Below are 16866 nucleotides of genomic sequence, written 5' to 3' on the forward strand. Positions count from 1 at the left end.
AATTAGCACATCTATCAAAGGCTCCCCAATGAGAGGCTTGAATGATTAGTGTGATATCCCACCACCTGAGGAATTCCCCCCTGGATGGGCCTATCTTAGTTTCCAGGATGTGTTCTAGAAAGGACCTTGGTTTCTCAGGATAGCATAGGGCTTTCTGGCCTCCAACTGCAAGGCCTCCAGGATGTTTGATCTCCTGGCTTAGCAGAATAAGAGGGCTATGCTAAGTTATCGGACTTCAAGAATTACAAGTATGCATGCTAAAAACACTGAGAATACATAAAAGAATAAGGTATATAAAGTATATAAAAGAAAAGGCAAAAAATCATCATGGCATCAATGTATTTTACCTCTGGTCTGACTGCCAGCTTTGTGACTAAGAAGAATGGCAGGACAAATCTCACACCCTTCACAAAAGTCTTAAGCAAACTTTTCTTGGCATGCAAAAACCTGATTGCATAGGAAGTGGTACTTTCCCCAGGTGCTCCTGTGGCAAAACAACATGCCTGCCCAGTACTGGGTTATTAATGTCTCATTCTCCTGATGTTCTGTGTTGGCAGCCATGACAGAAAGCTCTGAACTTGTTTATTCACACTTGTTTAATCCTGTCTCCACACAGCACATCACAGCCTGTGGGGCTTGGAAGATGGATGAGTGAAACCAAGGCCACGAGGAGGTCAGGGTCAGGGTTGTCGCTGAATCTCAATAACTCCATCACTCACTGTAGCCGGCACTGCAGAGGTCACCTCAACCGAGGAGTTCGGGATAGATGTGGAAAAACAGCTGGCACAAGGGTACATATATTCCCTGCAGTTGACGCTACACATGGAAACAAGTATAAATTGTTACTTTCACTGTGCCTTGAGCTGGTTTTAGTCTGCTTGGTAGTAAAAAGGAAAAAGAAAAAAAAGTTTCTTTAAAAATAGCTGATATGTATCAAGCAGCAGCAGGAAGGCAAAAGAGAAAAGCACTAAAAATCGGAACAAATATGCCAATTTAATATTTCTCCTGTAACTAAGGGAAAGGAGCAAAAAGAGCACGATGTTGCAGATTGGCTCTAGTACACAGTGACAGTGGAGGGCAATACATTTCATCCCACTTGTATTGTGCACACTGCGTGCCTGACAAAGAAGCTTCTTTGAAGCACAGACAGATGACACCAACTCCTTCTCTGTCCATTACGTAGGAATTTTAATGTGCATCCATGAAAAATCCTAATTTTTAAAAGCTTTATGTTTAGAATATGTATTTTTCATATACATACATATTTCATGCATATATATACACACATATATGTATATAAAATTATATATCTAAAACATGTAATAGTTAAATAGCCGCATACTGCTCAGGTCCTAAACAATACTGACAATATTCAGTATAATTTAAGAGCTTTTATTCCCATAACTTTAGCAAATAATTATGTTTTTACTAACTATATTGCACATTGTATCCTGATTGTTCACCTGTTCTGTATGACACTGGCAGAAACTTGATCACATGCTGATACAAAACTGTTCCTTTTCTATAGCTCTTCACTTGTGCTTTCTACATCCACCTCATAATAAACTACTCTGCAAAAATGAAGTTATTTCCAAGAGATGGAAATTAGTATTATTAGCTATCTTTAAGCACATGTGCAGCACTGGAATTAAAAGCATAAATCTGATCCCACCAAGTTCTCATTTGTTCAGAATGCAGATGCATAATGAGAAAAGTGACATATAAACTTAGATCTGCACATATGCACAGTGTATTTATGATACACAATCAAAATATTTTGATGAACAGGAAAATTAGCAGGTGAATTATATAAAGAATAGTCAAAGACAAGCTTTTATTCCAGCAAGAAAAAAGAAGTCCTTAAAAATCTGACCAAGCAATTTGAGAATAAAATCCAAATAAAATGAAAGACAAAAACAGGGGTCTGTCCCAATCTCCCCAATAAACATAAAAGCATAGGCTTCAGTGTAGACTTCATTTAGACTAATGACACTGGCAGGGAAAGAAGTTATTCTACAACAATTTGCATATCCAATTTTTATAACATCCTTTTTTTTCCCTTGGAGGGAGGGCAGTGCAGGGGTAGTGATTGGGGGTTTGATATTATTTTCAGATGGTTAGTTTGCTTTTTGAAATATTTTTGTAAGGTATCAATTTCCTAAAGACAAAGGAAACTTTTTTGTTTGGATTGCCGCAACTTCTTTCCCTATGGCCCATTTTCTGAAAAGTTTATTTATATTAAGCGCTCCCAAGGGGGGGGGGGGGGGGAAGGGGATTGTGTTTCCACAATTTTCAATAAGACTGATACAATCAGTTTATACAACACATATAAAAATCCATTAAGAAGTCTGAAACTTGCAGTAACTAAGACATTCAGAATCAGATGCTGCTCAAATGGGGACACAATAAAAGCATGAAGAAAGTCACCTGTCTTTTTATAGTAGGCAGAGGAAGGCAAATAAAATGAAGAATATCCCTCATATTTTTAAGGTATCATACTACCAATCAAACTATTTGGCTTCTGCCTGTGGTTCTGCAATCAACATGATACATGGCTTTGAACAGATGGCTCTGTATCTCAAAGAAAATATGACTAATGTTCACCACTGACTTTCAGACATGCATCTGTAGGAGAGGAATTTCCAGGTCTCAAGCAGGTAATTAAGTTGCTTCTATAGTACAAGAAGAATTGTATATATGCTAAGGGAGGGACTAGGGGCTCTAAAGTACAGATCTTTAGCATCCGGAGTGGCTTCAATTACTTTGCCCAGCTGAGTGTCCAGACTGCAGGCTACTTAACTCCTCTTCCAACAGTCTGAATAAACAACATTTAATCAACCCAAGAATTAGACTACTCGAGGAAAATGTGACTTCTAGTTGCTAATTCTAAGTTTGAAACATAAAAGAACTACATGAAAATGAGAAGACAGAATTAGAAACAATGTAGGTGGAACACAAAAGCAAATACTTTCCAAAAACTATTCCACATTAATTTTTTTGCCATTTACTCTTTAGTAACCAAGATGCTTTGCTAAATGAAAAAGCCATCCTGACAAACCTTGAAAAGTTTTAATGTTCCAGTTTGATTCAATAACCCCAAGTTTACACCCAGACCATGCTTTCCTATGGGCTTTGTTATCAGTTTTAAAGCATTCTAAATATTAGATACTTCAAGAAAAAAGCAAGGCACACAAAAACAAAGGAAACTTTACTCTATGCAAGCATCTTTTTCATAAAGACAATCTTTCAGTAAAGATAACAAACATCTCAGTGGTTAAGGTGACAGTGTTTCACCCACATGCTTTCAGCTACTGCAGGTTTTCCACTACTTGTGCCTTTTTTGAATTCTAACCAAGAAAAACAATTGTACTTGTCCAGAATCCATGAGGAGAATGAGCCACTTGAAGTGTTTAAACTTCTAACACACAAGCTCTAACACCTCATATGTTCTCTAAATCAGTGGTTTTTACTATCAACGACAGACCATTTCACTAGATGGACCAACTGGCGAGACCCAGAGGGTCATTATGCCACTGCTTCCCATGTGAAATAAAAGTCATGATATATCAATTACCTCAATAGTGCTGCTCTGGAGAAAACACGGAAATTCTTACATGCTAAACACACCCAACGTTCCATTTGGCATTCATCATTGCTAAAATACAAAATGATCGTCCTATTATCTGGCAGCTTTATGGGATTGTAACAGTCAGCACATAGGGAATTTTTGTATACATTATGACCTGAAATACATTTCCAAGGCTAGCCAGTGTAATTTCTTTTGCAATATTGTTGCTCAGTTTATCCCTTTAAACTGGAGATATTTTTCCTCAGGTTCTTATGTATGGTTTGTTTTGAGATTATAACAGAAAGAAACTACTTCCTTCCCACAAGCAATGTTTATATGGCTCAGCCTTGCTGGGTTGGTAATCTCTTCATAGGCTGACAGAAACTTGTTTCCTTCTCATTTATTTCATCAAACGATTTTGCATACTAAGCGAGCAACAGGCAGATTTGAGTCCAATTAGTAGAAGAAAAGTCCTCCAGCAAGATGCAGGTGGTTTAAGAAACTGCCAATTTTGAACACCAAAGCCAACATCTACTTCGGCATACAAGATTAAGCAATGAACCCAGCAGGACCCAACAGGAGGATCATTAGATGAGAAGAATGGGATGATGCTGAAAATTAGTATAGGAGACACTAACTGAAGTGGAATAATAGAAGGTGCAAGGCCATATTCTTTCAAACCCCATCACAGGGAAATTCATGGCGAAGTAGCATCCATATGTTACAGATTACAGAGGAAGAGAAAGATCTATATCTGATTAGTATAGAATGACTATGAGTTACCAAACGCTTATAAAAAGTTAAACATGATCACAGGACTGATAGATCAGGGGACAGTGAAAATAGTTATTAACATTAGTTCATCATGCACAGCATGCAAGTCTTGAAATATTACATGCGATCTACCCACTCATGTCTCAGAAAACATATGCAGGCTACAACAGGTGATGAATGACTACTAGGATCAAGCAAGTATTTTCCAAGGGAGCACATGAGTTTTTCTTGTTTAACTTAGCAATAGTGGAAATGAGAAATGGTCTGTAAATACAAAGGAGAGAAAACAACTACAGAAAAACCAGATCATAGAACCATAGAATAGTTTGAGTATAAATGAACCTTTTAAATGTCTTTTAGTCCAACCACCCTGCAATGAGCAGGGATTTCTCCAACTAGACCAGGTTGCTCAGAGCTCCATCCAACCTGACCTTGAATGTTTCCGGGGATGGGGCAGCCATCACCTCTCTGAGCAGCCTGTTCCAGTGTTTTACCACCTCCACAGTAAAAAACTTCTTCCTTAGGTATACTCTTGATCAACCCTCCTGCAGTTTAAAACCATTACCCTTTGTCCGAATGGAACAGGTCCTGCTAAAGTCGTTCCCCCTCTTGCTTATAAGTCCCTTTCAAGCGCTGAAAGGCCACTATAAGATCTTCCCAGCGCTTTCTCTTCCCCAGGCTGAACAATCCTTATTTTCTCAACCTTTCCTCATACAAGAGATGCTCCAAAATCACAAGAACTAGCATAAATCAAACATGCTTTTGTTTACACTGGAAGCATGAAAATTATTTTTCCCACCATTAGAATACGTAAGTTCCAAGACAGGCTTTCAACAGAAAGGGAAAGGAGCAAGCTTGAGGATGAAGGGAAGGCAATCAAACTGCTTTTCAGAGTGCAGCTTGAAATGTTTCTGAACGGAATTACAAAGTACAGCTGTGTAGAATACAGAAACTCAGCGATCCAGGACTCCCAGTTCTTTACAACTCTGCATCCCTTTGTACAGTGGCAAATAGATCTATGAGACAGCAGAAAGTGACTGTGTACGCCTCCCTTCTCTACCACAATGAAGCCATTTCCCAAGTATCAGTACACATTCGCATCACTGCCACTTGAAAAATTCAAGCAAGAGGAGTGGAACAAAACCACCACTTCATTTCCCACATAAATTCCACATATTAGAAACTTACATGAAGTATAAAATCTGTGGGAACATTTGAAGTATCACCAAAGCCGTGATTAAATTTTAGTCCTCTAAGAGCAGGAGCAAGGGAGGTATATGTCTGAACAAAGACAGGAAAAAGAAAAAAGTAAGAAGGGTTTGGAGTCCTCAAACAAATAGAGTGATTATCAAAATAAAAATCTGTATCTCTATATATATATATATATAGGGAGCGTATATGTAAAAATCCACCAATCTCATCCTAATAAGTATTGTTAATTACCATAGTAATGAACCTTGTTAGAATTGAGATCATGAAAAATTTGCAAAGGCATCGTCTGAACATTGCTTAAAATGTTTTTTAAGCCTGATACTGCAGAATAATACATGAATGAAGCATATGCCAATAGCTAATATTTCAATTAACATTCAAATAGTGCTTACTGGCTCCTGAGCAAAGAGAACAGAGTTGTAAAAATGCAATGTTATCTTGTTCTCCTTCATTTCCCATATGAACTAAAAATCACAGAATTGTCAACCAAAAAAAAAAACCCAAAAAAAAAAAAAAAAAAAAAAAAACCAACAAAAAAAAATCAGTACATGATGATGCACCCACTAACAGATCAATCAGGAGCTGATTTCTTTCAAGGTTTCTGTGAAGTCATCAGTTGTCCCTCAGCTGTCAACATTTTATCAGGCAGAGCATTCAGAGTGATGTAAACAGCACATTTGGTTTTAAAAAATCAAATCAAATCAAAGGCAAGCGCAAGAAAGAAGACGATAAAAATCGAGTGAGGAATATGCAAGAAATTATTAGAAGCAAAACCAGATCAGCTGCAAATACCTCCTAAAAATGTAACACAAAGTTCTCTTTTAGGTGGGGAAAAAGGGTAGATCCTGGGCAGAAGAATTCAATGGATAAATAAGATATCCTACGAAAAGCTTCTCTAATCATTTCTGGCTGTCAGAACTATTTCTACTACAGGGATGCCAGGAATGATACTGGACTGTGTGAACACAGAGTGCATGAGAGCACATTGCAGAGACTTATTAACCTGTTCTCAAGTATTAATTCACATAGTGGAAACACCTTCCAGCTGTCAAGGAAATTTTTCACTGGGCACACAAAACCAACTGAATTTAAGCACTCACAACAAACACTCTTCTGGCACCTGAGCCTGCTTGTTTTGTGTGAACACATATATCTATCTTTCTTTAGTGTTCACTGTGAATGTCTACCAAAAAAAAAAAAAATTGATTGTAAGAAGATCACAGTATGAAAAGGAGAAGAAAAAGGAGAACAAAAACAAGGCCTGGAGAAACCTACAGGCATTGTATAGCTTGATAGTATGAGTAATAGAATTTTAAGTATCTTTGGATTTACTTAAAATGTAAGGAGTCCTTAGCTCTTTTAACCTTGGAAACATTTAAATCTGCATGTCCAGGTGGAGTTCAAAGGCTAAAAAGTGAAGATAGACAATGTGATACTTGTCTAAATCCTAGTGGATGAGATGGTGGGAAGTACGGCTTCTGCCCACATGGAAGGCATCAACGCTGAAACACAAACAACAGAAGCAACAGAAGATACAATTGATGGTTATCCTGATTAAGAGCACCTCTCTCATAAAAATTCTAATTCATTCTGGCTATTGGTACAAAAATCACACTCTCTCAAATATGTATGTTTCTTGTCTCAGGTGAATTCAGAAGAAATAAAAACACTCAACTAAAAGCTAGATTAATAAAGTAAATAATCAGAACTATGTTTGTGGCTCAAAAGGAAACTTTGCAGTGAGATATCAAGTCAGGTTTTGGTTTATGTGATGTGTCTTCACTCATTTATATTCAGTAACCTCTTTAATTTCTAATAGTGACTGAGAATTACTGACCTATAAAGAAATGCTGTTTCATGTAATGTTTTCAAACAATGGTGTTCCCACTGGCTTCATCCTAATCCACAGAAAAGTCCAAAGAAATTGCTCATTGCAAGCTTCAAGAGTACAGAGGAGGTTTAAGGTATTTACACCATCTTATGAAACCTGCCTTTTCCCAGATTATCTAAATCAGATACAATTTTATTTGTTCTCTTCTACAAGGGGAATTTAATTTTCATTAAGCATGCTGTGATAACAGCCATGATTTGTTAAATTTCTTCTTAGAGAAAAAGCATGATGAGGAAAAGTATTATGCTTTTCAGTGTTCTGATATTGCTCAAAGACCAGATCACCATCCCCAGCATTCCAATTTCTACAATAATTATTCTATATTGATGAGAGCAGAAGAGTGCCAACTCAGACAGAAAGCCTTTCACACTCTCTTTAGAAGGATGAGGGTGAGAGAGAGGTAAGTAACAGGACATGCTCTCCACATGTGAAAGTAACCTCAAAGCAAATCACACTTTGAAATTACCAGTAACAAAATTAATAATGATGTTACTATCATACATTAAACAGAAACTAGATGGAAAAATCATCCACCCATTTTACAATCACATACATTGTGCTCTTCTTTCACTCTGAATATCTCAAATGAAATTATTAACTCCATTATTATAAACATATTGCAGCCTTTTGCACATGCTCCAGCAAATAGCCATTAGCATTATGATGCAGAGGTGATTGCATAGCATATATTTTATATCTCTCAGCCTTTATTCACTGAACATTTCAATATATCTGGTTTATTTGTAAAATTACTGTCTCCCGTGTTTAAGATCTGGCTTAGGCTTGCTTTGCAGAACACCTATGACTTCACACTAAACTCAGTGTAGTACTATAACCTCTTGTTACAGATAAAAACATAATTCAGCTTTGAATCTAACACAAACAGGATCATTATGTTTAGAGAGTATTCCAAAGCCTGCTATCCAAGCAATCTGTGGCATATAAATAATGCAAGACCTCTTCTTTCTCCAAATGACTTCAGTTCAAGCAGACTCAGAAAGATGGAAGCCCAAATTTATACTGCCATTACAAAATTCAATCTATTTCTGGTTCTCCAATTGAATTATGACTCAGAGGCTTCCACTGTTTTCTGCACCAACCCACATGCTCCCAGTCTTTGCCAACCCATGGAGAAAAGAATCCTATTTGTGAATATTCCTGAGCTTTATTATTATTATATCAAAATAGCAGCAAATCCCAACTAATCGGAAAAGACTCACGTTTGCTTTTAAAGGAAAGTAAGGTAGAAAATGGGTCTTATTTCCCCTCCCCCCCTGACCTCTGAACCACAACCTCCTTGCCACTAAAGCGTTCAACACCTCATTTAATCTCTCCTCGCTGCATTGGCACAGCACTGCAAAAGGAAAAGGGAAAAAAATAATCTGGGGACTTCATCAATTTTTCATGAATTTTCATTTAGGCCAAAGCCCCCTGTAACAGTGGTCGATAGATCAAGCTGCTGTCACATATTTAACACCTGGGGCTACAGCTGCTCTCCCTGGGGGCTGCCGCTGACTCCGGCTGGATCAGAGGCAGCCCCAGCCAGCGCGGGGACCCTGCCGCTCCTTCCCTTGCTCACATGTGGCGCCCCGGTGCTCCCAGCTGAAATCCTAGCTACAGTCACTTCTGCAAGTGTGTTTCCTGATATTCCCACTGGAAAACTCCACCACGTAGCTTCGATTGCTTCAACTGGTGCATTGTGAAAAAAAATGTGCTTTTATTTTAAGACTTCTGGCATTTGAAAGCAGTTTGGTGAAAGATCAAACTACTGCAAGTCTAATTCCCTTTCTAAATTCTCCCAAGAAAATCTGAGCATCAACATATATATCATAATGCCAACCCTTGTTCAATTTCCATTAAAAAAATTCTAATGGACAAAATCAAAAGAAAAATGTTTTACTCTTTTGAATACAATTTTTTGTAGAGGTTTTAAGACTAGAACATCTGTTTTTAATGTTTTAACCATAAAACAAAAATACTACATGAGAATTTGCCATGTAAAATTTGGAATACTGGTTTGGGTGGGAGCATTAGCATTATTTTTTCCTTCTGAGGAAGCTCCTACTGAAAAATCAATCTGCATGAAGCACACCATGAATTAATGTATTAAAATAAATAGAGTAAGTCATATCAATCCTAAACTGTGCTTTCAAGTAACAACTTTTTCTTCTAAATATCAGCTATTTATTCTTAAATGTCTTCTGGAATGAAAATATTCTAAATTAAAGGCAAAAATATTCTAAAAGCATCTTCAGTATATTAATAATATTTTTTTAAGTAACTTTCCACAACTCTCAGTTCTTCACAGTTTTACTGGCATGGACAAATTTTTCTGAGGATCTACATCAGCAGAAAAATATCTGCCCTAGACTGTATACATGTGCTCTGAACAGACATGGATTTAAAAGCATACCTTATGCACCTTGGAGGAGCTGGTACCTAAATCATCATGTTTGGGAAAGGTGTAAACTGTTACTCAACCAAAAAGAGCTTAGGGATTTCAGCAACTTGAAAAAGCTCACTCCAAAAAAAGCTAGGGGCAAAATGACTGTGTTAAAGATGGCCCATACCATGGTTTGAACCACTTTCTGTCCCAGCTGAATTTAACTTCTGTCTTTACACATAACTATGGATACATCAGAAGACTTTCAATCCCACTGCTTTTGTGGCAGGTGCCCATGGAAAGGGTAAAAAAAAACCAACAAGGTAATAGAAGAAAATTAATCACAATTAACACTGTTTATCATATTAATACATGAACACATCTAACAGATATACAAGCCCAATAAATATTTCTTCATAAATCATTCAAAAGTTGCAAGAGCACATTATTAGCAACTGCCAATTTAATAAGTAAAACAATTACAGATCCTTACTCTGATACAGCACACTCAAGCATCTTAAACCTGTGAAAACCAGAAGTATTTCTCTAATGGCATGATTTGAGGCCACCTACAGTCAGATAATAATCCAGAACCCTGTTGTCAGCAAAGGACAGCCATCCTTTTTTTCTGGTGATGAAAACACTTCGGCTTGGTGTGGAAAGTGGAGTTTTCAACACCATGACAGAGAGCACAAGTCAGACTGGATCACGTGCCCCACGGACAGGGCTGCAGTATTCCAGGCAACTCAACAGTTTTCCAGCAGGAGCTGAGGACAGGTGAATGGGGACTCACTGCTGACAACAGCCTGTCACCAGCAACTCATTTCCTGAGCATGCAAACGGGCTGCTACGGACCTGCCCACCCTCTTCAGCCCAGAAAGGCTGACACTAGAAAAACAAGGTTCTAACTGTTCCCTGAAAGTCACCTGAAAACTTGATTTATGACCAAAATTTATCTCAAACCCAAGCAAAAACTGTAGTTTTGCTATCATCTTCCAAAGGATGCCTTTGATACACACCAAGAAGTGCCATGTGCTTTTAAAAATCACAGCAGAACCTCTAAAATTAAGTAAACAAGCAATGGATGTATTTACATTTTTCTTCTTTGATGAAGACCTTTCTGTAATCGCAGCCATGGTACTGCTCAAGGAAAGATAAAGCAGCACTGTTGAAGGGAAATAGGAGACTGCTTTAGACTGCTAAACCCTTTAATTGGGGGATTCAGGCAGTTAAATTTCAAAGCTATGAAAACAGTGGAAGCACAATGTTATCAGCAAAAACTTCGGCCATGGTTTCAGATTCAGTTTCACGTTCATGTTGCTTCTGACCTAAAATACCTGACAAAGGAGCACAACTTTATTATTTTTAAAGTTTTCTACTATTTCCCAAATGATTCATGCCTGACCTGCCAGCAGCTGCAGTGGTTAAACAAACTCCAGAGACTGGAGATGTTATAACAAGAGTCTCTCAGCAGCCACTGAAGTAGGGATCAGTGAAAACTTACAAGATATAGAGCAAATTTAAATTTCCAAATAATCAGTCACTTCAATTTGATGACTCAAGGTACAACTGGAACAATCCTTTGAACTTCAACAAGAGATCCTGAATGTCAACAGGATTACAATGAAGATTTCAAGTGTTTACGTCTCTTAGGCCTTCTCAACAGACAGTTAAAACACATGTACAAAGACTCAAGTAATCCAGTAAATTTATCCATTAATACTCACCCAGATTTCAGCTTTCCTTAAACTGGTTTCTCCTCAATTCCCAAGCATCTACCAAAACTGAAAAATTTTCTGTGATGCATTTACTGGCACATTTACTTGTGCTTTGATAGTGTGCCAAAACTGTTTTCATTTTTTGTTTGACACAGTTTTGAATCTAGGTTACAACAGCTGAAATGTAGTGAGCAAGTCTGTTCTACCTGGCTTATTCCACCATTTAAATATTTCAAAAATGGCATTTTCTGCAATTTCTAAGAAAACAGAAACCTCAAGATCATGCTGTATTAGCTATGAAAGTCTGAAGACTGCATTTGGAACAAAGATTTCTCTTCTGTGCTTCCCTCCTTTAAACATATCATCTACTGTGGACTTAAATCCATTCTTTATCAACAAAGCAATACAAGTTTGTTCTAAAGCCCTACTTCAAATACATTTTAGTGAAACTACCATCAGATGAAGAGCTGTGGGTGAAAGAATCAAACCCAGCAAGACAAGAGCACTCATAAATCTACTAAAACACAATTCTATGTGAAGCAATTCTATGCACATTCTGAATAAAAAAAGATCAGTGTTGATTCAACCCATGTAACTAGGCAGCAAAAAACCATGTGCAACTGATTATATTTAATGCCTGATGAGCTTGTTTGCTGTAAATATAATGAATATATCTGCTAAGTCTACTGGGAAGCAGATTACTCATGCCAGGTGGGCTAAAAAAGAGCCCTGTTGACTTCTCTGTTACGACAAAGAGAATCGATAAAGACCAAGACTGCTCTGGATGATATGAGAAATGGCCAACAATTTCATTTGCCATTCACATAATGAATGAGGCCTGGGTCAAATTTATGATAGAGGAGCATATATTGAGGTTTCCAGCAGTACAGAACATGAGTCACCAAGATGCTGTCTGCTTCTGTTGAGGTAACAGATGATGAGATAAAGAGAAACAGACAGTGCACCTTAGATTAAATGATAGGTATTTTTCCACATTAGTTCCAGTATAACCAACTCTAGACATAATTTAAAAATTAGATTATTCTTCAGCAGAAGATTCTCCTTTGTCCATGTTTGTGCCAATCATTATTATACTCTGGCTAGAACCTCATTTCAGTATAAATCACCTGTTCTGTACGGTCACTGCTACTGAACAAACACATGTGAAAATGCCTTGACTAAGAGCAACAGCTAATGACAAAATGCTGTACTTATCCCCATTTGTTATCTCCCAGGATGCTGCTGTGTGCAAATGCTGGGTGACATAAAAGCCACTATGTAGTTTTACAGAATACTAAACAAATAAAACTACTCACATGCCACTTCCAGAGATGCATTGCGACTCACAGCTTCTCCAAGGTAGTTCCTTGCTACACAAACGTAGCTTCCCTCGTCAGGTTTACTCCTGCGCCCGTGCACGATGCGCAGGAAAAATAAAGATCCGCTGGGCAGCAGCATCCGGTGGGAGCGCGGATCATCCTTGTCCGTTTCCACCCGCTCACCATCCTTGTACCACTCGATGGTGGGGGTCGGCCTTCCCTCTGCTTTGCAGTTCAGAGTAGTTGGCTCTCCTTTAGACACTATCACATCTGAAGGATGCTCAACAATCCGTGGAGGAAAGTCCTCTTGGCGGAGACGGGATCCTAAAGAAAAGGACAGAGAGAAGAAAGAACAATTTATTTGTGCTTTAGGCCTCACAAAGAGTTCTCACAAGTTACGCTTTTAATGTCACAAAAACTTAAAAACAACCCTAAAAACAAAAAACCTGTACACATATGAAATTTCTTTGTCTGATATCAGAGACTGTATCAGACACTCCCCTACCTAAAGGCCTGAGATGGATGACAGATATAACCCTCTATAGCATCATCAAACCTATACCAGATGCAGACTGCACTTAGAGGAGGATCCCTTACACATACACGCATGACAATCTATTTTTTTTTTTTCTGGTAATCTTATTTACAGTTACTCTAGATCACTATGTGCTTCCAGGTTCCCCTTATAGCTACTTTCTTCTCATCCTTTCATCTGCCAGATTCAGTAGGAGGACATCCCAACCCACTGTATCTTACCCTCCCCATTAGTTAACAGTTCTTTGCAGTTTTATTTGTATGCTTTGTATACCTTTTCCACAAACAGTCCCGCTACAGAAAGAGAAGGAGAAAAAAGAAAGCCAAAAGGGAAATCTCAAATGTCAATTCACTTTAGAAATTTTCAGTTTCAGGATTGCATGTATGTACACACACACGTAAATACAATATAGGTAGACAATCACAAAATGGCCTGGGTTGGAAGGGACCTTAAAGATCATCTCATTCCAATCCCCTACCATGGGCAGGGACACCTTCCACTGGACCAGGTTGCTTAGAGTCCCATCCAACCTGGCCCTGAACACTTCCTTCAGTATTAATGGTACAGACACTCTCCACTCCTGCAGAGCTAATTAGACCACATGAGCCTGGCAAAATATTTCTGCAACAGTCACAGCAGTTTGTGCCTCTTCATTGGGTCTCAAGAATAAATTTTTCTAGCATGGATCCTGAAAATCCTTTGAGTGGAGCTGCCATGCTGCTACAATTGATCCACACTTTTAAGATACAAGGTAAACCAGCTTCTGCAGGTTATGAAACATTTGTCTCAATTTTCTGATCAGCAGTTTTGCTAAGTCATAGAAAAGCAATTTAACATCAATGTCTTAATTATATTCTAGGCCCTACATACTTTAAAATATTTTCGATGCCTCATTTATTGCAAAAGTTATGAGGAAGGCATAAGGATCCATTCAACAGAGTGAATCCACCTTTGGACTTCTGTTTTACTAACACTCAGGTCATTAAACTAAGGCTTGCCGTAGTAGTTAAGTGTTACATTGCTGTTGCACAAATTGGCTCTTTCAGTGGCTTCCAGATTCTATTACCAGAACAGCAAAGAAATGCATAATCTGCAGTGCCTGTACATGAAAAAAACAATCTATAGCTAAGCACAGATGAACCTATGGCACATTTGGAAGATATATTTTATTCTCCCTTCTATTGAAAAAAAAAAAAAATTAAAAACTAACAGGAGAATCTGCAGTTAAAAAATAACCCTAGTCCACAACCCCATACACAATACTGAAAAATACTGAAATTACCATTAAAGATAAACATCTGACAGTACATGGGACTAAAAAGTCAACTTCATACACTGGTTAGAAACATTTATATTTATAGTACTCCAGACACAATTCTACCAATTTAATTCATGGCTTACTCCCAAAAAACTAACAAAATCCCACTAGTTGTGTTAAGAAATTTCTATTAACAGTATCAGGAAGAAAAGGAAAGCTGAGGTTTTTCTGAGACTTGAGAGGGAGTGAACAGATAACTATTTATCAAAATTCAGTTGTAACACAGGGTAGCAAAATTAGTAGCAAGAAATGCAAAATACAAATCCAAAATATTAGTTTTCTTGTACACAAAGGTTTGTTGATAGTGTTCAGAACTCCTAGAAGTATATCCTATACAGACTTACAGGCCATGCTCAAAGCTGTGCAAAAGGCTTTCTCCCATAAAAAGTTCAACCTTGTACTTTATACAACCTAATTAAAAACCCCTCCTCAGGTCACAGTAAGGCTGATTCTTCCTCTTCAGTACTGATGTTTATCACAAAACTGGTGCTTACTCACTCTATCCTAATTAAACAGTTGTGCACAAGAGAGGGTTGAGATTGGGGCACCAGGGATGATGCCAATGTGCAAGGAGAAAGGCTCAGGAGGTGTTTGAAGGGGGGATCAGACCACACATTCCTGGCTGAGTGTACCTTCAGCTGTTCGAGGCTGCAAGGAATTCCCCTCATCATGCACTTAGAGGAGAGGGGAAGCAAAACACACACAGGATCGATCACAGAGGACGTGAAACTCCCTCCATCCAAAGTGCACTGAGCACCAACAGGTATTCCCAAAGGTTGTGCTGATTTAGAAATAACAAAGGAAGGAAACCAAAAACTTTGACTCCATTGCCTGTCTCTAGACACTGAGTGTCAGAAAGTGACAGATGCAAGTGGTGTTTGATTCTAGTTTTGATTCTTTCACTATGGTCCCCCCTAATACTCTTACGAGTACAACCTCACTTGGAATGAACAGAAATTCTATTAACCCCTTGAGCTGTCTGGGAAGAAGATACTTTTACTGCAGAGCAAGATGCACCCCGACCTTCTTGAGCAGACAGCTGTGGTGTTTCCTGCGGTACCCATACAGCTTCCTTCTCCATTCCTCCCTCCAGGATTCCCATTTTGTGCATGCACAGAGCATGTGAGCCAACCCCTGAATTTAAGAGTCCTTAAGTCTTTACTGTGATAAACTGCAATGACTTCACATGAGCTACTACATGCTGGTGGGCAAAACCAAAATTCCTACAATATTAGAATTGTTGGAGTGAGTCCGGAGGAGGGTTCCAATGTCTCATCATCCTCACAGTCAAGAATTTCTTCCTAATATCTAATCTAAACCTACTCTCAGTTTAAGTCATACCCCCTTGTCCTGTCACTACAAGCCCTTGTAAAATATTCGTCTCAATCCCTGTAGGCTCCCTTCAGGTACTGAAAGGCCACAGTCAGATCACCCCAAAGCCTTCTCTTTTCCAGGCTGAACAACCCCCCAATTCTCTCAGCCTTTCCTCATGGCAGAGCTGCTCCAGCCCTCTGATCATCCTGGTGCCTCCTCTGGGCTGGCTCCAACAGGTCCCTGTCCTTCCTGTGCTGGGACCCCAGAACTGGATGCAGCACTGCAGGTGGGGTCTCAGCAGAGCGGGGCAGAGGGGCAGAATCCCCTCCCTGCCCTGCTGCCCACGGGGCTTTGGATGCTGGAAGCACCCCCAGGTCCCTCAGCTGCTCCTCATATGAGTTATTAGTTGTTTCACGCTTCTGGTAGCATTTTGAACACATTCCCTCCAAGAGTTTGCCAACAACACATGTTCTCCCTGATACTGTGCAAAAGGACTGTTTATCAAGAAGCAAAACTGTGATAGGAAAAAATAAATCTCCTACGACAGAAAGCTATACATGCAGGAAGGAAAGGGTCTGTGTACATTTGATTCTACATAGAGAACAGCTCCAAAGTTATATTTAATGCCAAAGAACCTTCTTTTATGCTAGAATCTTGGTTTATTTTCACTGCATTAATTAGGAAAAAATGAAACAAATTAAGGTATTAAAATCCCAATTAAAAGAATAATGCGCTTTAAATGTATGGACAGCTATAGAAGCAGTTGTAGAATCTCTTTTGGCTTCATCAGATCTGTCACATGACCAGGCTCCAGTTCTTTTTTGACTTACGCAG

The 16866-nt window shown here is 38.6% G+C and overlaps 1 protein-coding gene across 12 annotated transcripts in view; it reads right to left on the reverse strand.

Annotated features, from left to right (window-relative positions):
• ROBO2 (roundabout guidance receptor 2) overlaps positions 1-16866 on the reverse strand; it is a 1061828-nt gene that overhangs the window by 396566 nt on the left and 648396 nt on the right. For all 12 annotated transcript variants that reach the window (XM_048289014.1, XM_048289042.1, XM_048289061.1 and 9 more), the window contains one exon: positions 12863-13189. In XM_048289014.1, coding sequence (XP_048144971.1) covers positions 12863-13189 — 327 coding nt within the window. The remainder of the gene's footprint in view (positions 1-12862; positions 13190-16866) is intronic.

The sequence above is a fragment of the Corvus hawaiiensis genome, chromosome 2 (genome assembly GCF_020740725.1).
Source record: "Corvus hawaiiensis isolate bCorHaw1 chromosome 2, bCorHaw1.pri.cur, whole genome shotgun sequence".
Lineage (NCBI taxonomy): Eukaryota > Metazoa > Chordata > Aves > Passeriformes > Corvidae > Corvus > Corvus hawaiiensis.